We start from the raw sequence: 22,972 nt of genomic DNA, 5'->3' as shown, positions 1-22,972 counted from the left end.
CACACAATGCCAGATTTCATACAATGAGTATTAGAAGTATCTGAGTGCCACCACCGGTTTTTTTCTGTAATACATGCTATTATTGTTTTCTTTAAATTGTGGTAAAATATATATAACATAAAAGTGTCTTACCGTTTTAAAAAGTTTTAATTATTTTTAATTGAATGAAAGATTCTTTAAATTCTATAGTGCTTTACAATATTCAGAAGTTTCACACTCATGATTTCATATAACCCCATAATAACCTTTTTTTCCCCTACCCCTATATTACCAACTTTCAAGTGTACAGTTCGGTAGTGTTAAGGACATTCACACTGTTGTACAACCATCACCAGAACTCTTTTAAATTTCTTCCCTAAATATTTATTGAGCGCCTGCTAATTGAAGGTGCCTGGGACCTGGAGATGGTTGAGACAGGCTCCGTGCTCGGGCTCGTGCAGGGAGGGGTAAGAAAACCGATGGTTACAGTTCAGTGTGGCCATAGTCATGAGGGGCTCTGTACGGGTTGAATCCTTGCGGGGCTCTGTGCCTGGGGATGGGGCCACGTTTCCACCTTGTGCTGCAGGGCTCCCTCCCTCCTGGCTTCCCGTTGGCTCCGTGCTGGTTGGTTCTCACCCCATCACTCCCTGGAGTGGGAAGAGTCGGGGATTGTGCCTGCGTGAGAGCCAAGCTCTAGAGCCACGTGGCGGGCTCTGGGCAGGGCGGGTGGGAGAAGGGCGCTGCCGCCCAAGCCAGAGCTCTACCAAACCCCCAGTCAACGGTTTGCCCAAATACCGTATCCTAGCCCTTCCACCTGGCACGTTTAAGTTAAATAGACTGTCTTTCAGCTTGCAAGCTCTGCTGCCTCCAGGAATGACTTCTGTGATTAGTCCTGAGTGCCTTCGCTCCACTTTACTGCTAAAAAATGACCATGGTGACGTGGCCGAAGTCCCAGACAAGGGGCATGTGTAAACTAAACTAAATAGATGGGAGAGGACTGGCTCTAGGGCGCATTTGGTTTTGTGCATTTCCATGGCGACCTCCTGGAAGTGAAAGGCAGTGGTGGATTTCTTGTGTCGGTTTATTAGTATGGTTCACTCCCAGGCTCTCCTCCCTCTGGAAAACAGACTGCAGTTGTGAGGCTTGGCTGCCCTCGACGTCTGGGTGGGCACCCCGATTCCCAGTGTCACGTTGCCAGATCGTGCCGGGCTTGTATATACCATGAAGTGTGTACAGGTTGGGGGTGCAGGCTTTGCATTCACATTGCCTGGTTCTTTTCCAGCTCCCACACTTCGCTAGATAATTTAAGTTACTCAACTGTACCCCATTTTTTTGGTCAGTAAAATGGGAATGAAAGTAATTGTGCCTACCTCATTGAGTTTTTGGAAGGATCAAGTGAGCTAATAGTGCCTCATTGAGTTTTTGGAAGGATCAAGTGAGCTAATAGTACCTGTACATACAGTGTTTTTTACAGAGCTTGATATCAAGTAAGGGCTCCATCGATGATTGTTATTCGTGAATATTAATTAATTCCATGACCGTTGCAGCCGTCATTAGGCAGCTACTTTTCTGTGCCTCTCATTTTCACGTTACAGTTATATATAGTCCTGGTGCATCCATGCCATACCAGACACGCCATTTGCGCTCAAACGCTGCTTCCTGGGCCACCAAGACTGCTAAGAAATGTGGAAGCGGAGTCCGTTTGCTGAGGGTTTCTCCTTGGTGGGCTCTGAGCCCCCAGCCCGTGGTTCAGTGGGCTCTCTCAAGCGCTCAAGCCTCAGAATTACCCCTCACCTCTTCCCCTTCTCAAAGATCATACGGCTTCAGACCACTGTCTCCTTTTCGCCTTGGGAAGAAAACTGTGAGGTCCAATGAAGTGGAGATCAGCTGCTTGAAATATTTTATACTAAGGCGTGACCTATCATAGCATTTTTTAAGATAATGAGGAGTTTGCGTTTTACGAGTTATTTTTGTTGAACGACTTTCTTTGCTGTTTGAATACCACTTTTATAAACAGATTTCTTCGCGCTCTCCCACTTAGCACAGTTGGTTTAATTATGCCTGGACGCTATGGTTTTTCATGATTGTAATAAAAATGCACAGACCAGATTCTGACTTTTCCCCCACTCAATGGTATATCCAAATATTTTGAGACGTTAGCATTTTTAAAAGATAAGGTTGTTCCTAAATGCCCACCAGCAAGGGATTGGTTAGATCGGTTGAAAATGGTGACATAAATCTATATGCAGTGTCACAGAAGGATTTCCATGACGTATGGGTGTGCGTTTTTTTTTAAGCAGGTTATAGAATGTCATGTCAGTGTGGTCCTCTCTAAAAGTTTGGATTTGTTTTATTTTTATAAAAAGACAGCTGTAAGGATAATGATCAAAATATAGTCAGTGGTTTTGTTTTCTACGTGTGGTAGAATTTCAAGTAATTTTAATTTTTTTCCCATGCTCGTATCTATCATACATGTATATTTTTTCAACGAAATATATATCGTTTTGCTAATCAGAAAAGGCACATTAAGGCTGTTATCATTTTGTAGATGGAAAGAAGGAAAGTTTGGATTGGGGCAGAGCCTGTTGCTTGGAGAGCAGGAAAGGCGAATGGAGAAATGGGGGGAGAGAGGCTGGAGGTGGAATTGGGGTGTGTGCGCGTGTGTGTGTGTGTGTGTGTGTGTGCGTGTGTAGCTGGAGGAGGGCGTCCGCAGAGTAGCCAGGGGATGCTGTAAAGATACACTCGTGTGTGTGTGTGTGTGTGCGCGCGCGCACGTGTGTGTGTGTGTGTGTGTGTGAAGCTGGACGAGGGCGTCCGCAGAGTAGCCAGGGGATGCTGTAAAGATACACTCGTGCCTGGATCTTAGAGATGTCATTCCCACCTGCTATAAATAAAAGTTTGCTTTTCAGAAGCCTTTTGAAGAGTGGCTCAGAGGGTGAAATGGGGGTATTTTAAACCATTCAGAGAAGCATCTACAAACGCATTGAGAAAAACGCAAGTCAGGATTGACCAGAAGTGGAAATGAAACTTCTCAGTTCCAGTTATTAACTGAACAAGTCACATGAATGAAAAGGCCTGTGGTGAAAATTTAAGCTTTTAAAAACAGCAATTGAAAAGTTCAAGTTTAAACGCTAACACGCACGGCAGCCCATTGTTGCCCAGTGTGGGCCTCTGGAAAGGGGCCGCCCGGTCCACTTTTTGGGTGAGACCCACTCGCTTTGGTTTCCCGAGAGCCTCCCCACCCTTCCAGGGTTGCAGAAGGCGGACAGGTGGTGGGGGGCAGGGCAGGATGCTAACGCCTCGGGGGAGGGGTTCTGGGAAGTTATGGGACTTGACTGCCTTCAAGAATCTTTGGACAGCCTCTTGCTCAGTGCCCATAGCCCGGGGCTGCTGACTCCTCTTGCCTGCCCAGGGGTGCACTCACCTGCTCCCTGGTGGAAGGGGGGCTGTTGGTGGTGGCGGCCTTATCAACACATTATTTGTTAAACCTGATTATGTAGAGGGGGTGGTGGGAGAAGTCTTGGGGCTTTCAGTGGTTTCCCATCTAGAAGACACACAGAAAATGATAAATGACAAAGCAGTGATAACCAATTAGAAGAAAAATGGCTAATTGTTACTTAGTGAATGTGTGGTGTGCCCAGCCTTGTGCTAGATCTGACCTTCTAATTGCACTAAATCCCCATAACAGTTCTCTTTAATAGATTCCGTTCTCTCCCTCTACACAGAGCAAGCCGAACAGCTCCATCTGCATTGCTGAGGGCAGAGCTGGGATTTAACACAGTCTCTCTGAATTCAGATTCCAGGCTCTTCACTGTCGTGCTCTCCTGCTTCTCAGGAAGGAGCATGGGCAGCGCGGGCTTCCGGGGTGACGGAAGGAAGCAGCACGGATGGCAGGGTGGGAAGAAGGCTTCCGGAGGAGGTGAGGCCAGAGCAGGCCCTCAAAGGGAAGTCGAGGCAGAGACACAAATGGAAGGCAGGACAGAGGGCTGGCGTTCTGGGCAAGAGAAGGCGTTCAGAGAACCGAAGAAAGCAGTTAATAGAGGAAATGCTACAAAAGTTCCCGGGGCCGGGTAAGCTTGGGAAATGCGAGGCTAAACAGGTTTCTTTACCGCAGGACTTGTCAGAGCCTTTAATGTAGTAGTAAGCAGTAAGGAGTCTTGTATACCTGCAGCAAACATATTTGTTGACCTTGGAGAGTATTTCATGGAGTAATATTCTAGAATATTTTTTAGGACATCCGGGGCTGTTGTACTGAGTTTGGGGAGTTGTGATAATCAAGGGTGGAAGGGGAAGGAGGTTCAGGAATGTCAGATTGAAGGGTTAGACATTATCTTGAAAGCAGAGGGAGCTTGGAAGGGGGTTTATATTGTTCATATTATGTATAGCGTGGCTGTTCTATCTAGGATGGTGGGAGGAGAGGGAGGAAGGTTGAGTCCTAAGGGAGAGAATCCAGTTAGAAGCCTCTTCTGTAGACTGGTGAGAGATGAGGGTGTGACTGGAAATAATGGATTTAATAACATAATAAAGGAAAAAGCCAGCAGGTAAGGGATGGTGGGACTCCTTGCCTGCAGCCTGGGACATGGGCAGATATAGGGATGTCTCTTGGGTACCAGCTTTTGGAATAAAGATGCATAGTTTGATTTTTGGCATGCCGAATGGAGTTGATGGTGTGATGTTTAGGTAAAGATGCAGGAACATCCCCCAGCAGAAGATCTGAGTAGGAAAAGTAGATCTGAGTGTCACTGGAATAGAGGTGGTCCCTGGGGCAGGATTTCTAAGGGAGAAGGGCCAGGCCTTGAACCCTGTACCTGGGGGGGTGAATCTCTGTCCTGGAGGCCTCCGTGTGTGAAAGAATCCGAGGGAGCAAAGGGACTTCAGAGAACATCCTTTAAAAGAGGAGAACCCCAAGGCCTTGTGAGTGGGGTAGTAGCCCGAGGCTCACATCTGGTTTGTGGCTGAGCTCCTAGGAACCGTCCTCCCCCCTGGGCTGTTCTCCTTCTGTTCTGCAGGGCCGCCTGCTTCCTCTTCTTGGTGGTGTATATTGCGTCGGGGTTAGATGTTTGCAGGTGCTTCAGGAGGGCTGCGGGTGGCTTCCTTGCAGGTGTGGCCACCAGTACCCACCAGGACTTTGGACTTGGGTCACTTCTTGTCCCCCGCACGCTCCCCCTGGGCAGCAGAAGGACGTGAGGGTCTGGTGGGCTTGTGGTCTCGTCCAGTGGTCCGTCTCCTCCAAATCCTTGCCTTCCGGACTTCGCTTGGGGGAGGCTGAAGCCTCTGTCTTTAAGGCTGGAGACGGGCTGGCCGCTGGGACTCTCTGTGCCCTGCCTGCCTGGCCTCGGGCTGGGGCCCAGTGTGGCCCGGGGCCTGCTTGTCAGCACGTGGCTTGGGTTTCCGTGTTAACGTTCCCGCATTGGGATCGCAGAGGATCGAGTGTCGAGCCGGCTGATCGCTGAGCCTTCTGGAGCAACCAGCTGTGGAACTTTCAAAGGGCCATGTGTAACTGGCTTGGGAGATGTGGTGGGTGCCAGGGGGACCGAGATGGGGACAAAGAAGCCAGTTTGTAGAAGGAAAAAAAATAAATGAGCATAACAGCCTTGGGCCGTTTGGGTGGGGCATGGCGCTTGGGCACCTTCGAACCCCTTTCCTCTTCCCTTCGGATTTTTCCGCTTCCAGAGCCCCCTTTGGCCAGTGACCCCTGCAGACCCCCTCTGGGTAAATACAGCCCCTGTCTCCCACCCCCTCGCTCATTACGCATTCCTTTAATCCGGCCCATCTCCAGGTCGCCAGCTGGCAGAGACTCAGCAGATTCCAAACCCCAGCTGGTGCCAGAGTGTTTACACGGGGAATCTTGGCAGACAACTTGCCCCCAGGCTGCTCAGCTGGAGGAAAAGGTAGAAGGGCGTCCCAGAGCTGAGGGCCAGTTTGTTTGCAGACTTTCCCTCCTCCCTCTCTCCCCCTCCCCTTTCCCCCACCTTCCTTCAAGGCGCACTCTATCCCCAAAAAGTAAAAGGGAAAAGAATCCTCTGTGTCTGAGGAGGTGCTGGGCTGGGGACTCCCCAGCTCATCCCTTCCACCCACTTTCGTGCAGCGCTTGGAGCACATACAAGTCGAGAGCCTTTTACTTCCTGACTGGAGCAGATAAGATTATTGAGACCTTATTTGTCAGTGTAAAGTCAGTCCCCAGAGTGGGTGTGACTTTCCAAAATCAGTGCTAGAGGCTCTGTGGTCGAATATCTGTGGCCTGGGATTCCTTCCTGCAGCCTGAGGGCAGTGGTGTCCTCAGTAAAGGCCCCTGAACATGCAGGCAGGTGGTCGCTGGTCCACAGCGGGGGCTTGTCTTGATGGGAGTTTGTGAGAAGCCAGTCCCAAGGCATCCTGCACAAAGAAAGCAGTTTCTCCTGGTTGTCAGCATCGTTGGTCACTGGGGACTCAGAGAGTGACTGTCTGCCTGCCTCCCACTAGTTTCCCAGGTAATATTCCCAGCATGTGTGGATGGGAGAGCATTTTGCTGATTTGAAGTGCCCTGTTGCCAGTGGTTGTATTGATGAGGTTAATTATTGTCATGTGGTGTTAGTATTAAGCCTTTTATTTGAGGAGCCTAACGGCTTCTGTCAGGGTCCCACAGGAAACAGATGGGGTGATTGAAGGTTATTGAAGACGCTCTTCACAAGGGTGGGGACGGGATGAAGGAAGACAGATTAGGGATGGTAAACCCCCCAGGGCTTGCAGTCGTGGAAGATAGCCCTAAACCTGAAGAGAACGGGGATGGAGTGGATGCAGAACTTGTTGAGATGTAAAGGCGAGAGAGAGGGAGAGGTCATGGCCACGGGAGCTGTGGCTGCAGGAGGGGGGCTGGACCTTTGGTACTGGATCTAGCCACTGCCACGTCGCCCAGTGGGGAGGGCGCCCGGCAGTGACCCCCCTCCTGGTGCCCTCTCACCTCCTGTGGATTCAAGCGAAGCCAGGGGTCCAGGAAGCCCATTGCTGCACTCCATAAAGGTCATCCGCCCTCTGCCCTGGGCCCCGGGGCAGGATGGAGACTCACGCACGCAGCCCAGTAGCAGTTGCCGATTCTCTTCCATCTCCTGTTTTGAGTCCTGCCTCCTTTATGCCCACGGGCAGTCAGAAAGGGGGAGGGAGTGGCGAAGCCAGACCGGTGCTCTTGAAATACTGCAAACGCTGACAACAGCCCTTCGGGACAGATGTTTCCTGACTGCAATAAGCCAAACCATGTAACGCGTTTACTTTTAGCTACTTATTACCCTGATCTCTGGTGAGACCAGGATTGCCCTGGCTTCTGAAAAGTGGCAGCACGTCAAATGCTTCCGCATCCCTCTTTTGCCCCAGTTCAGACAATACTCAAGTACCACTTAAACCCATTTCCTTCTCGGCCAGTGAGTGCTCTGTACCCTCGGCCCTCTGGGACCAAGAGGAGGTTCCAGGGGAGCATAAATAGGATTCTGATCATGTGTCCGATTACCACTAGTCTTGGAATATCTGTATCCATCGGGAGATTACTTCCCTGACAGTTTCAAGTGGAGGAGCTCAGACTCACTAGACTGTCAGGTAACTGATAAAATTTAATTGGTAAATTATGAAATGTGGGACAGCCTGTAGAGTTCTGTGGCTGGAAATAGAGTTTGAATTTTTATGTGACAGTGTTGCCTCCCTAATTGAAGGAAGCAGTTGTTTTTTCATCTGGGCTTGGCTAGATGTTGAAATGCCCACGATGCTGGAATGGACAGCATCCCATTGATGAACTCAGTAGGCAAAAAGTTGACTTTGGAGCCCGGTAGCTTTTAGAATGAATGGATGCATGCAAGCTCCAAGGGGTCTGAGGGCCAGATTTCCTCTCCGCTTCCCGGTTTAGACTAGCTTGTTTGAAACACAAGGGGATCTCAGCTGTTCTGAAGTTGGCCCATGCAGTAGATGGCCCCCCAAAGCCGCCATGATGCACTAAGCCAGCTGGTTCTATCTGGAGGCCTCCTGCACTTTCTCAGCACAATCGTGATTCTTCTCCCCCTCCCCCCTCCCCTCTACTTTACCACAATCTGTACGTCTTCCTGGCTCAGCTCCCCCCCACCCCCGCCCGTCGCAGAAGTCTTTCCTGAGGAGATCCATAGATCTCCATACCCAGAGCACTTACTGATATTTACTGAGTCCCTCCTTTGTGCCAAGGACCCTAGGGGTGCAAAGATGAATGAAGCCGTGGCCTCTGCCTTGGGAAAGTAAAAGAGCCCCGACTTGTCCTTTGTCTGATCATGTCCTGATTCATGACATCTTTTCTCGTTGTCTCACAAATAATTCTTCACTTGGCAAAGTCTCCATCCTTAGTTTTCAGGCCCATTGTTCAGGGGTGCACGTGGTTAGGAGTCCACACGCCACAGTCCGGTGACTCTTGGGTTCCAGTCCCACTTCTGGGGCTTATTAGCTGTGTGTGCCTTTGGGCAAGCTTCCTAAGCTTTTTGAGCTTTGATTGTTCTGTATAATAGGGCTTCTGGGAGGATTTAATGAGAGAATTTCTGTTAAGTGTTTACAGTGATTCCTGGCACATAGTAGGAGCACAGTAAATAGTAGTAGTAGTAGTAGTAGTGGCAGTGATAGCAGCCATAGTAGTTTCTTCTAGAGCTGGAGGTTAAATGAGGTGAAGCTGTTTGGTGTTTAGCACAGGGCCCAACATTTAATGAGATCTCACACATTCAATGTTGTTCCTTACAGACTTGTTGAGGTAATCACATAAAATGCCTCAGCCTAGCCTGACTTGCAGTAAATGTTCAATAACGGGCGGTCAGTTTTATCACCTCTGAAATTGAGGAGTTGTGCTAGATTGATAACTTCGCTTCTGATTTTGGTCTCTGAGCCTTTGAGGGAAGGAAGTGGGTCTTAGAATTTTTTTCATCTCCAGTGGCATCATGCCTTGCCCAGGGCATGGACTCAGTAAATATTCTGTGATTGACGGGTTGATTTTATATTTTTAAAAGTTTTTAAAATTCTTTAATTTTTAATTCTTCAGTTCTAACCAAAGGTATGTTTCTGGGGTGTGAAAGTGTCTTACCAGCCTGCTTTGCGTGCACATGTGTGCGTGCATACACACACACTTCTAATGCTTTCCTGGACACATCCATTAGAAACCCCGGGGGGACCACTGGCAGATCCAGGAGAAGGCCCCAGGAGCCCCCTCTGTGGCAGTAGTGACAGGCACTGCAGGTCTCTGAATGTGGACCCTGGCCCTCGGCCAGATGCTTATGCGCGTGTCTGAGGGCTCTGATTCCGAACCCCATCAGCCCGGCTAGAGATGGTGAAGGCTGATGGAGGGATGGGAAGCCGCAGGCCTCCTGCGGCCAGCACCCTCACGATCCCCCCGGAACCCGCAGAACAGCCATCCTCCTGTTGAGTCCATCCAGGTGGCCCTGCCTCTCCCTCTCGGGACATGACTGAAGGTGAAGCAATGGCCTCGGAGAGGGGCAGTGCGGTGCTGGGTCAGAGGAAGCGATTGACGAGACAGAGATGGTGCCCAGCCCTGTAGTGCGGGATGGGGAGGGGGTGTTGGTTTTGGTTTTGCCTCTCCCACCACGTCCTCCACAGCCCTCTTTGACTTCCTGTTTCCCCCTCTGAATTACATCAACTCAGGGCGAACTGATGGCGCCTCTTCTCTGGATCTAGACAAGTGTCAGAACTTCAGAGGGGGCAGGGATCTTGGGGAGTGGGGCCTGAGGGGGGAGCTGCCCAGGGCCGGTGCTCCCCTCGGCCATCCCTCTCCTGTGGTTCTGGAGCTCATTCCCTGAAGAGAGCCCCCTTGAATAGATGTATTCCTTGCAGCTCTCCCGTTTTCTGCATATCCAGTCCCTTTCCCTCCAGCGGTCTCTCTCGTCACCACACGGAGGTTCGAGCTCTTGCATCCCTCCCTGACCTCCCGACCGCTGGAACAAGCGGTGCAGGCTCATTTCTCCTTCTCTCTCCCCTTCACGCTCACCCCGTGCACCAGCTTCTGCCCCCTCCTTCTCTGCAACATTTACTCAGCAAGGTCCCTGATGACCTTCCCATCCCCAGATCGGATAGACTCTTCATGTACTCATTCATTCCACAAATATTTATTGGGCTCTCACTGTTCCAGCTGCTCTGGATCCATCAGAAAAAAAAAAAAAAGTTAAGACCCCTGCCGCCTGCAGCAAGCATCTCAGTGCCAGGCTGACTGGTCCTCCCCGGAGCCCGGACTCCTTCCGACGCTCTCCTCCCCTGGCTGTTGGACCCCTTCTGCTTCCTTCTGCCTCTGTGACTGGTCCTTCTCAGCCCGCTCCCTCCCTCCCCCTCCCCCTCCCCCTCCCAGCCCTGGACCACAGCTGTTTTCCCTCTCAGTTGATGATCCCACCACCCGCAAGGTTTGGAACAGCCATCCTAACACCAAGCACGTCTCATTGAAGCTCTAGGTTTCTACGTCCGTTTCCTGAACAAGACCAGAGCACTGCTCTTGGCTACTCCCCACCTGAATTTACTGTGCCGTCGAGCCCTCTGAGAACGACCCCACGCTGCCTGTGTCTGTGGCCGTCCCCTTCATGCAGGCCTGTGTTACCCTTCCTTCCTACTGGCTTCCTGCCCCCCACGCTTCCCCAGCCCGTCCTCTGCGCCCTGAGCAGCACGAGTTCTCTGCAGTGGAGACCTCATCGTGTAATGCCTTGCTTAAAGCCTCCTGCAAGTCGGATGAAGTCCAGTTTTTATACCTGCCATAAAGGGCCCTTCATAAGACCTGGTTCTTGCCAGCCTTCCCACCTCATCGCCTTCCTCACACAGACCATCTCCTGGGAGTCCTGTTTCTTCTGCTTCTCTGCCTGCGTGCACGCAGCCCCTTCCTGCCTTCTTTCAGCCTGCCCATCCCTTCAGGATGCAGATTGGGCAGAACCTCCTGGCTGAAGTTCTCCACGGCAGATGGGGCCCCCCTCTGGTCTCCTGCGCTGCTGTACGTACCCCCTAATAATGACGATGTTGTGATGCAGATGAGCTTTTCCATACTGATTTGTCTGGCTGGGCTCCAAACTTGGGTGGTGCCTTTCCTGCCTGGGACGGTGTTTGGGGTGAGGGCATTCCTGTGTCTGGGAGTTGAAGGGGCAAAGCTTAGAAAGCTGAGGTGGGGTAGCTGTGGAGTCCTGGGATCCAGGCAGGGGTCCTGATTCCTCTGTAGGCACCAGGGAGTCAGGGAGGACTCTGGAGCGGGGCCTATGGTATTTTAGGAAGGCAGATCTGTAGTCTTCCTCAGTCAGGGAGATGGCGAAACAGCACTCAGGGTGGTTCCCCTCTGCAGGCCACGGCCTTGGTTCCTACCTTAGGGTGAGGGTACAGAGGGGGACAGAGTAGTGGCTGAAGAGCTGTCCCCCCTCCCAGGCCTCGGCAGGGAGGGGTCCCCCGCCCCCTTGTGTGTGCCTGTGTGTCTGCGTCCTCCCCTTCTCCGCCTCTTGCTGTGTGGTTGTCTTGCAAGGAGATCATCTGTGCTTCTCGGCCAAAGCTTAAGGTCCCTGGTGTCCCTGGCGGTTCCTGTTTCTTCTTGTGTCCCCCTGAAATAGAGTGGGGCACACCTGGCCCCTGGCTCTTGCTCCAAGGCCTGGCTTCACCAGCAGGTGGGGAACGGGGCGTTGCACACCGAGTGTCGGATGAGGGTGCCTGCGGCCTCCCGTCAACCTCCGAGAACCCACTGTGAGTTCAGACTCTGTCCGGCCTCTCCCTCTGAGGTGTGGTTTTCTTCCTGGGCTGCCTTCACCTGTGTGAGGTCACAGGCAGCCTCCTGGGGTGCTGAGAGGCTGTGATGGAGGCTGGCCTCCGGGTCAGAGAAGAAACACCACACATTTTTAGATGTCATTTAAAATACCACTTTCAGTTAGTAAAATGAGATTTTGTACTAACATATATAGCTTTATCTGAGTGTGGGTACGTGTGTGAGTGTGAGAGAGAGAAAGTATCTTAGAATACAGCATGTAACCTAGATATCAGCGTTTGTCTGGGCTTTATTTATTCAGTTGAGGGGTATGGAGGGACTCTTGCGGCAAAATGTGGGTAGTGTTTACCTCAAGCAATGCCTTTGGGGTTCGATATGTATTTTCTGTTTATCTGTAGCACATTTTTCTGGGAACTCTTGCCTTTTATGTTGTTATTTTCCTTCTCCACTTTGAAGACGATTTGGAACATCCCCTTGTGAATATTATTTGCTGACAAACAGGGATATTTGAGTGCTGGGTGTTTTTTATTCACCTTGATGGCCTTGATTTAATTCACCTGAATCAAATCATCATCCATTAAGTTCTCTCAGGTGCCCTCCTGCAAGTGGTCCTTGACAGGTCTTTGTAGACTCACGCAAAATAGGCTGGATGCCTGCCAAGGGCGGGGTTATAAGGCATGTCCCATGAGAGCGGGAAAGAGGCAGTTCAGAACTAGGATGCGCAGAGCAGAGCTCCCGGCCTGGCCTCAGTTTCCTGTGAGGGCGGAAGGTAAGGCTGGTATTAGGTGGCACCACAGAGGCCATTGCTGGGACCTGTCACCTAATCCCTCACCCCTCAGTGGGGTAGGGGTGTGCAGAAACCGGGACAGCAAAGATCACACATCCTCAATGCCAGAGGAATGGCGTACTGTAAAAACTCGCTTATTTGCCCTAGTTTGCTCAGTTTGAGCGTGGGCAGAGGTGGACAGCCTGGGCCAGGGCCTCCCTTCATGGGCCCGACACGAACCCGAGAGGAATCTGAGGGTTCCCGTGGGAATCAGCCTCTGCCCCGCCGTTGGGCCTGGTTGGTGGCCCCTGGAGACGCTTCTTTGCTGTCTCAAGTTCATTTTTCCAGCAAGCTCTACTCCCCATGCCTGGCTCTTCAGTCAGAACGTGGGGATGGACATGCTGATGTTTTGAGTAGGAAACTTTCCAGATGGTGGAGAATAATTGAACATGGTGGCGGTCGATCACTGTCTGCCTGCTCTTTTCTTCCTGAATTGTAAATAAGCAAATGAAGGCAAATCCACCTGGGCCCCCGCCTGGTCCAGCTACCTGGCTCTTCAGAGCTCCTGAATAATCCTTTTGCGTCCCCCATGCCTGGCAGCCTCCCTTGACAGTTGCCAGTGATTAGTGCCTGGCCATTGCAGACACATCTGTGCTGGTTAGAATTGCCCCCCTCCTTGTGCTGATGGAGCTAAAGCTTCTTTGGAAACTGAACCTCAGACGACCTGTGATGTATTGGTGCCGTGGTTCCTTTTCTGCAATCAAATCTAAAATGTTACTGAGTCGGAACCCTCCGAAAATCACTCGGAGCCTAAAATTCTACACTCCAAAACTCTTTCTTTTTTCTTTGTTGATTTTTAATTTATTTTAAAGATCATATTGCATCTGAACAGGCGGCTTTTGCCCAAAAGGTAAAGATATTTTGTCCTGACCCATGTGGGTGTTTTAGGAATATCCACAAAGAATCTGAACTCTGCTATGCGGTGCAAGAGAAGCACATTTTAAGAACATTGACATTCTAAAAAGTTATTTTGTGTGAACACTTCCTTATTTTGTTGTTATTTAAAAAATTTTAATGGACCAAGCGCTTCTTTATTTTTATTTAGTTTTTAGCTTCTGTGAGGAATGGTTTATGAGTATGCTGACCCACCCAAACAAGGGGAAAGCTCCTGGGGTTGGGGGTGAAATATATAATCAAGTAAGAGTATTTGAAATATTGACCCAGGGCTCTTTTTTGAGGGAGCAGATGAGAGTGTATATATATTAAGGCCTCCAGAGAAGAAGTATATTTATTACATGGAATGTAGGTATTTTATCTAAGGCTATCGGTAAGGCACGTAGTAGGTCAAGTTCAATAGGACTCGGTGCTTTCACTGCCGAGGGCCCGGGTTCAATCCCTGGTGGGGAACTAAGATCCCACGGCGAGGCCAAAAAAAAAAAAAAAATTAAAAGCTCAACTTCAAAGATTTTTAAAACTCTATAAGTGACCCTTTCTAAATTCCTCTCGATCCCAAAATAAAGTTTAGACCTTGGAACCGATGAATGTCCTAAAGCAAGCCACTATCATTATATTGCGGCTGCTCCAATGATGGGTTTTTCTCATAAATATACAGTGTCGTTTTTTAATCCGATACAAAACTGCAGTCGTGACTGTTAATAGGGAGTCAGCGTGGTGAACACAGGCTTGTAGAGAATCTGTTTTGTGTGTTTGGGTAGCTTTGCCTAGTTCTTACATTAAGGCAGTTTTTCAAGTGAGAAAACTGAATCTCCAGACGTTGCTAAAAGCCACCCAGAAGGTCCTGTCAGCATCCTTCCCCTGGCTGCAGGCACTCGGCCCTCCCCGCCAGCCCCTGGTCATCCAGACAGAAAATTTCAGAAAGCAAGCATGAAAAGCATCTTTGTCTCAGCTGTATCTGCCTTTTATTGAGTGACAGTGGGGCTGCAAACCTCACCCCTCAAGTACTGGCCCTAAAAAGGTGTGTGCAGGTGACCAGCCCAACTCATAAAGCCAACACTTCAGGAGAGAAGGGCTAAAAGACTCTTTTATTAAAAAGAAAAAAGAAAAAAACAAACCAAAAAAACCCTTCCTCATCAATTGGGCATGACTTTTATTTATTTATTTCTAATTTTTTTTCTTTTTCTTTTTTTGCAGTGTTTTTAAATTGAAGTATAGTTGATGTACAATATTATATGTTACAGGTGTACAGTACAGTGATTCACAATTTTTAAAGGTTATACTCCATTTATAGTTATTATAAAATATTGGCTATATTCCCCATGTTGTACAATATATCCTTGTAGCTTATTTTATACATAATAGTTTGTACCCCTTAATCCCCTGCTCCTGTGTTGCCCCTCCCCCCTTCCTTCTCCCTGCTGGTAACCACTAGTTTGTTCTCTATACCTGTGAGAGGCATGACTTTTAAATGTTTTCCTGTCTGACTGAAATTTTTCTATCCACTGCCTGGGCAGAAAGATGCAAAATCAATTTTGGGAAATTCTGAGTGGGGGTCATTTGGCTTCCTGAGAGCAGGCTGGGCCAGGAGAGGGGGACAGGTCACTTGGCTCTACTTGTGCTCCTGAGGACCAGGGCATGAGCATCTCTCGGTCAGAGGGGTTCCGGGTCGGCCACGTGGACTGTGTTTCAGCCCCGGGGTGAGAGAGGCGTTGTTCATGGTGCAGAGCAGTTTGGAGCAGGGCTGCCTGTGAACAGGGGGCCTCCTCCCCTCTCCTGCCCTTGGTGGCTAATCTTGCAGCGCAGCCCCTTCCAAGGACCAGTGCGTGAATGTGGCCAAGAAATAAACAATAAACCAAACCAAAGGTCAAATACTGCTTACCAGGAAAACCATGAGACTGCCTTCATGACATCTCTCCTCTCTTATCTTTGGTGCCCAGATATCAGCTTGCAGTGTAAAAGAGCAGATTGGGGTATTGGGAAGCCCAGGTGTGCCCGGTATCTGGGGCTTGCGGGCTGGCAGGTTGACTTGAGAGGCCTTGTTTTCTCGCTGTTGGATACAGATGACACCTGGGCCTCATCTTCACAACCTTCAGAAGCAGGAATATATTTTAAACTTGTGGGAAGACCTCTCAGCAGGCTGTCAGCGTGAGGCTGTGTTTTTGGCATTGACAGGAAGTGGAACCAGGGAATGATAGCCTTTTGGAGCTGAAGGTGGAGAGGACCTTTAAGGACGTCCGTTCTGACCACCTGATCCTTTATGTGCTTATCTGTAAAATGGGAATGTTATGAGTGTCTGCCTCATAGGGTGGTTGTGAGAACTACATGAAGTAATTTCTGTAAAGCACCTAGAAACGTGCGTGGCACTGAGTAAACCCTTGATAACATTCACAGCCATTATTTTTGTTGTTCATGGATGAGAAGACTGGGGTCCAGAGAGGTAAAATGCCTTGCCTGAGGTCTCCCAGCTGCCGCCCCAGCAGAACTGGGACTGGAGTCCAAGTCCACTGTGCTCTTCTGGCGGCAGCTGTTTACTGGCATCCTTGGTCTAGTTGCAACTGAGAGCTCAGATTCATGTGCCCCTAATAGAACACGGCATGTGGAACGGTTTTGGTTTTGTTATGGCTACACAAGCATGCTCAGTGTCACTGCCTTTGTGCTTGATGCCCTGTTTGAGTTAAAAGTTCAGTGAGGCTTCCTCTGTGTGTGTTTGTGTGTGTGCGCGCGTGCGTGCGTGTGTGGTGGCCCCTGCTACGTAATTTAGTGCTCTCCTTTGCATTAGTGTGTTAGCATGTTTCCACTTTTAACCTTTCACCCACTGATCCAGGCATTTAAAATGCTATTAAACTCAATAATGTTTCCTATCAATAGCCTTAGAGGTATGGGCAATAATTGGAATGACATTTTTAATAGGCTCCTGTTTCTCAGCCCTCTGAGTTACACAAACCCAGCCAGTGCTGGCAGAGGGGGGCTTGTTGGCCGTTTCGTCCCTGGTCTGGGGTTGGGAGAAGTTGGGAGTGAAGTTTCGGGGTGCCAGAGGACCTTTTAAAGCACAGAGAATGGTTATTTTTGTGCTGGAAAAGTAGAGTTGCTTTTTTAGGGCAGTCTTTTTTAAATGATATTTTTTTTCCAGAGAACTGAATTTTATTTATTTATTTATTTATTTTTTGGGCTGTGTTGGGTCTTCGTTTCTGTGCGAGGGCTTTCTCTAGTTGCGGCAAGCGGGGGCCACTCTTCATCGCGGTGCGTGGGCCTCTCACTATCGCGGCCTCTCTTGTTGCGGAGCACAGGCTCCAGACGCGCAGGCTCAGTAGTTGTGGCTCACGGGCCTAGTTGCTCCGCGGCATGTGGGATCTTCCCGGACCAGGGCTCGAACCCGTGTCCCCTGCATTAGCAGGCAGATTCTCAACCACTGCGCCACCAGGGAAGCCCTAGGGCAGTCTTTTTTGTTTTCTTAATTAATGGGCGAGGTGAATCCAGGAGCTGATCCCTCCTTCCTCCTTCTGATGGCTTCGAGAAAGCTTAGGGCCAAATTTCTGGGGACCTTTAGCCAACGAGTTGGACTTTCTGGAATGAGGTTTTGTGGATCAGCCTCATTCCGGCTCCTTCTTTTTGCCTTCAATATATATTTTTGTTTGTTCTCTCCTGCTTCTGTTTTATGTCACCGTTCTATTTTATGTGCCGTATTGTGTGTCTCCTAAATTTGTTTTTGGAACACAGTTTTAAAAAATCAAATTGAATGTTGTCTTTTCTGTTTGTAAAGTTGTGAGGTCCTGCTGGGGAGAGGACCTCTCTGTGCCCCAGGTTTAGCCTCTTCATCGATGAAACAGGGAAATGGACATTATCTTGCTGAGACGTGTAACGTGGGAGTGAGCACAGCTGCCTGAAAGAAGGTTGCACGGTTCGGAATGGTTTCTCCTGCTACGACGAGGGGCGCAGGGATGGAAAAATACTGGAATCTCAAATTTTTTGCTTTAATCAGAGTCCCAGGTCCTATTCTCTTAGAATCATGTTCAGAGAGCATTTGTTAAGCATTCGTCTGCGGTTACTAAATATTATAGCTGCTTGCCGTATTCACTCATCAAATAGGCATTTATGAGAGACCTACAACGTGCCCAGCACTGGGACGGACCCCAGGGAGAGAGAGGGGACATGCACAGGGGAGTGAATGAGGGCAGAGGACAAGCTGAGGGTCAGGTGACAGTGCAATACCGGCTCCCCTGCTTAATCATGTCTGCATTTAGCAAGTGCTTGCCGAGCACGGGCTGTTTCTGGGCACTGTTGCAGGCAGTGGGTTGAAGATAATCAAGATGAGTGAGATCCCCACTTTCTTAGAACTTACATTCCAGTGAAGGGAGAGTTTAAAAACGAGGAAAGACAAACCCCATAAAGCTGTCTACTTACCAAGGGTGAATTTTATGGTGTGTAAATTACACCTCAATAAAGGTTAAAAAAGAAAAGAACCTCGGCCCTCGTTGGCCTTTGGGTTTGCCGCAGGACAGCTGACCCTCACTCTCCGCGCCTCTTGTGTGTGCAGTGGGGCTGCTCGCTGACATGTATGTGTGACCTCAGAACCTGATCTCCGGGTTTTGCGGTATCTGTGGACGTGCACAGGGCGGTGAGACGTGTGGCTCACCCAACGAGATGTCCCCAGATGAAGGGGAACCCGGCGACACTCTGCCCTCCTGGTCCAGCTCCTGCTGTGAGCAAGTGGGCTTTTTGCCATCTGCTTAGTGCCACGTTCTTGCATCTTTGTGCCTTTTGTGGGTGACCTGGCTGCTTAAAATGGCCCTCACGCGTGGTGCTGGGCCGCCGCCTCGGGATCCGGAGCATGGGGAGGCCGTGAGGGGCCTGGCGGAGAACATAAGAATGTTAGAAGGGCTTCCTTCAGGTGTGAGCCACAGGTTCAGTGTTCACGCTTCAACAGCCTGTGTTCCATACAGCGTCTTTCAACAGGAACACACATAAACCAAGGTTCCATGTTGATTGGTTGATGGAAATGGACCAGAGGCCTTTAGGAACCTAACCCCTAGGAGCAGTGGTCCTTTGTCACTGGGATCATGGTGACTTCCCAAACAGAACAACTGGGAGTAACCAGAATGGACTGGATATGCAGGGCCAGGCCAAGGGCATCTGTCCAGCCCATATGCCAAACGGCTGTCCTCCTTAAAAAAAGGGGGGATTATTCTTCCAGCAGGTACAGGCTGATGCTCTGTTGTGTTAACTCCTGTGTCAATAGCTGTTTCCCTTAATTCAGGGTACAACTTCTTGTGTAGGACAGCATTACTTCACATACCATTTTTGTGGGTGTGTATATATCTGACTTGGGGCTAATTGAGACAACAACACAGCTTTTTTTTTTCCCCCCATAAATTTATTTATTTATTTTTGGCTGCGTTGGGTCTTTGTTGCTGCGCACGGGCTTTTCTCTAGTTGTGGCGAGCGGGGGCTTCGTTGTGATGCGCGGTGTGGTGCGGTGGCTTCTCTTGTTGCAGAGCACGAGCTCTAGGCGTGCGGGCTTCAGTAGCTGTGGCTCGAGGGGTCTAGAGCGCAGGCTCAGTAGTTGTGGCACACGGGTTTAGTTGCTCCGCAGCATGTGAGATCTTCCTGGACCAGGGCTTGAACCCGTGTCCCCTGCATTGGCAGGCGGATTCTCAACCACTGCACCACCAGGGAAGCGCACAGCTTTTTTTTTAATTTAAGTGTAGTTGATTTACAATGTTGTGTTTCAGGTATACAGCAAAGTGATTCAGTTATACATATATATATCTATATATATATTCTTTTTCAAATTCTTTTCCATTATAGGTTATTACAAGATATTGAATATATTCCCTGTGCTGTACAGTAGGTCCTTGTTGTTTATCTGTTTTATATATAGTAGTGTGTATCTGCTAATCCCAAACTCCTAATTTATACCCCCTGGCTTTCCCCTTTGGTAAACATAAGTCTGTTTTCTATGTCTAGAAACACAGCTTTTTAATTTGTTTAAAACAGACTTTCTGCCTGTTACATTTTGTGCTTTTAACCAATTAAAGAAGCCAGTGGCATTCTTAGTTTTATCTTGTCTATGTTTTCCACTAGTATATCCCTGTGATTTTTTTGTGCCCTTTATTAACTGCCATCTTCTAAAATCTTTTTCAATAAAAAGAAAGGATGCCAAAAAAAAAAAAAAAAGTCCATACATCTGTATACACTTTCACAGTGAGCCCGTTTTATTTGGCCGAGCTTTTCAGTGTTAAACATTAGGGGTAGCCCTGTGGGAAACAGTAATGAAAAGCACTAGTATGTGTAGGAAGTTTTTATTATATAACCACTTATCTCTACGTTGACATCAGTAAACAAAAGGTTGACCTACATGTTTTCTGTGTCACTATACTTCGAATACTTTCATGTACTCTGAATGTTTTTGTGCCTTGGTCTTTATGTTCCTGTAACAACCATTTGATTAACGGAGCTAAGAAAGTGATTTAAATAGTATTTAATAAGTTGTAGCTCTTATACTAAATAAGTCAGAAGGAGAAAGACAAATACCATATAATATTGCTTATATGTGGAATCTAGAATATACAAGTGAACTTATTTACAAAACAGAAATAGACTCACAGACATAGAAAACAAATTTATGGTTACCAAAGGGGATATATTAGGAGTTTGGGATTAGCTGATACAAACTACTTTGTATAAAATAGATAAACAACAAGGTCCTACTGTAGAGCACAGGTAACTATATTCAATATCCTGTAATAAACTATAATGGAAAAGAATTTGAAAAAGTATATATGTGTATGTATATGTTTATATATGTGTATATGTATATATATATCGCTGAATCACTTTGCTGTACACCAGAAACTAATACAACATTGTAAATCAACTATACTTCAATTAAAAAAAAATTAGAAAAGAAAGTTGTAGCTCTTGTCAAGTGGCATAAACACAATCCAAGTTATAATGTCAGAGTAAAATGAAATAAATTCCAAGTGTAGAAATGCATGGGAAAAGCTCTCAGAGAACTGACCCCATACATGTGGAGAGAGAGAGGAAAACCAAGACCGTAGAGTGAATATTCAGTTTTTAACTTTACGTATTTCTGAATTGTTTCACTTTTTAAAAAGTATGTTTCTCTTGAAGTTAAAATAAAAATTGACCTAAAACATAAGTTGGGTAAATGAAATGAATTCTCTGGAGGACGCAGACAGTGACTGGCCAGAGAGGCCTGCTTTGCGAGGCTGGTGAGGGTGGGGCTCCCATGAGGGGCTCCCGGGCTGGGCTCCGTGTGGGCGGCTCCCTGATGCCCCCGAGGGGCAGGGTTAATTGGCCGGGGCAGCCCAGGCATCGAGATTCTAGAACCTCCCCCAGGGGTTCGAATGTGCTCTATGCATGGGATTCTGATGTCTCTTAGGAATGGACTCTGGCCAACTTCAGGAGGCCGTCTGGGGGTTCATACAGGTGATGGGGTCTGGGGAACCCCAGCAGAAAAGTCTGGAAGGCACTCAGGGCTAACCAGCTCTTCCTCCATCCCCGCTCAAGATTCAGAGCCCAGGAGAGGGGGTCTGATGGGCTGGGGAGAGGGTCTGCTCCCTGTATCCTCCTGGGAGGACCGTGGTCACCACAGTGACACCCTCACAACACACAGCTGGGGAGGGGTGTCTCCTCTGGAAGTCCTGGTATGTTGGGAAGGGGCAAAGGGGTACTGGTCAGCCAGAACCCCACAGAGGTCCACTTCGGCCCACCAGCTGAAAAGACAAGTGTGTTTCCTGAATAAAACTGAAGGAGAGATTGTACCTTGAGTATGGTACAGCATTTGGTGGAGGGGCCGGAAGGCATCATTCAACCATTTCCCTGCTGCTTCTGCCACAGTCCAGTGTGTTTCCTCCACACCCACGGTGCACCCTTCACATCTTTTTGTTTAGAGGAGAACCAGTAACGCTACTGATGAGGTGTCCCCAGGGGCCTCCCAGAAAATGCCTGGGGTCTGGCCGCCCCTCACCTGGCCTCCGCACCTGCTCCAGAACTTCTCAGCCCCAGCTGCACGTCAGAAACATCTGGGGAGCTTTAAACAATGCTAACAGCTGGGCCATCGCCACCCAGACCAGCTGGAGTACCACAAATATCCTGCCTTTTAGAGACACGGGAAGTGAGGCGCCAGGTGTAAGATCACGGCTCATGGTTGCGAGGTGGGCAAATGCAGAGGCAGCGTCTGAACCTAGGCAATCGGTTCTTGAGTCCAAGCTTCGAATCCTGCATCTTGTAGTCTCTCCCCTGCAGGCTGAATTGAAAGAGGACTGAGCTGGCCATTAATAACCAAGTGACAACCACAGTTCTTTCACAGCACAACCAAGATTTTAAAGGCAGCTTTCGAAATAAACAGACCAACAGTGTGGAGTGTTATGTCCTGCCCCGCAATAGGGCATATGTGAAATTAGCAGCTGGAATTCTCTGTTTCTGAGGCTCAAGTTTAGACTTTGCGGGCTGCCGCCCACGGTGCAGTTAGCCAGCGTGCTGGGGAACCTCGGCTAGGTCCTAAGTTCTGGAAACCTCTGGAAGGCTGTGACCTCACCTTCTGTTAGTTTCTGACTTCACCAATGCTGGGGACTTAAAACTAACTTGATAAACACTTGAATGAATGAATGGCAGACAGATTTGTACCCTTTGCTTGTGAGCTCTCGGCCGGCCGAGCACACCTTGTTGTATTCCATCTGCAGCGAGTACAAGTCTAGATACCATCCAGGACTTGGGATTGTTTCCTTTGTTTTTAGTGCAGGGTATTGGGAGGGATGTCATTAAAGAAAATGGGAAAAAAACAAATGGTGCTAACTTGTGCTCTAGGTGAAACCCTTCATTTGAGAGGCCTGTGGGTCTGAGGTGTGAAAGGCGTGGCCCCAGGGCTGGTAGCAGGCTTTGCTTGTTTCTTTTGATGTGGACAAAAAGCTAACATGGAACTTTTTCCCTCTATTTCACAGGTCACCGCCAAGACTGCCTTCCTATTTATTTTACCTCAGTATAATGTTAGCGTGCCTACAGCAGGTAAGAAAAGCACTGGTCTCTATCTTTCCCGGGCCCTGTTAACCCCAAAGTTCTTGGAAAACTTCCTTTTCCTGTGTATGTGTATGATCATTTTAGATATTTAGACTCAGCATCCAACTCCCTGTTGCTCTGAAGATGCAGCTTCGGGCCACATCTAGCCTTTAGCCTGACGCTCTGCAAGCTTGAGGTTCTCGGGTCCACCTCCAGGAACTAGGCATCGCTGGTGCCCTCGTGGCGAATAAAGGTAGACTGTTCTTCACTGAATCCAGCCCTCCCCTCTTCATTCTGCAGTGGACAGGCGAGTTGTCTGGACTTGGAGGTCAGATTCCTTTCTTGGCCTGGCTCCACCAGCGGCTAGCTGAAGGATGCTGGGGGCAAATCCCTTAACCCATGGTCTCTGCAGGACGTGGCCGGAGTCTTTCCTGGACTCGCCTGCCACTGCAGTCCCTGTAGCCAGGCTCTGGGGGAAGTCACCCCTCTGGGACAGCCAACTCGGCCCTTCATCTAGAATCAGAGCGAGGGACGCTGGCAGGAGAGGG

General features: G+C 48.9%; 1 protein-coding gene across 2 annotated transcripts in view; it reads left to right on the top strand.

Moving 5' to 3' along the window:
- TRAM2 (translocation associated membrane protein 2) overlaps window positions 1–22,972 on the top strand; it is a 74,782-nt gene that overhangs the window by 17,207 nt on the left and 34,603 nt on the right. For both annotated transcript variants that reach the window (XM_068557277.1, XM_068557276.1), the window contains exon 2: window positions 22,370–22,433. In XM_068557277.1, coding sequence (XP_068413378.1) covers window positions 22,370–22,433 — 64 coding nt within the window. The remainder of the gene's footprint in view (window positions 1–22,369; window positions 22,434–22,972) is intronic.

This window comes from Eschrichtius robustus, chromosome 12, assembly GCF_028021215.1.
Source record: "Eschrichtius robustus isolate mEscRob2 chromosome 12, mEscRob2.pri, whole genome shotgun sequence".
NCBI classification, from domain to species: Eukaryota; Metazoa; Chordata; class Mammalia; order Artiodactyla; family Eschrichtiidae; genus Eschrichtius; species Eschrichtius robustus.
This window is presented reverse-complemented; position numbering and strand designations above follow the sequence as displayed.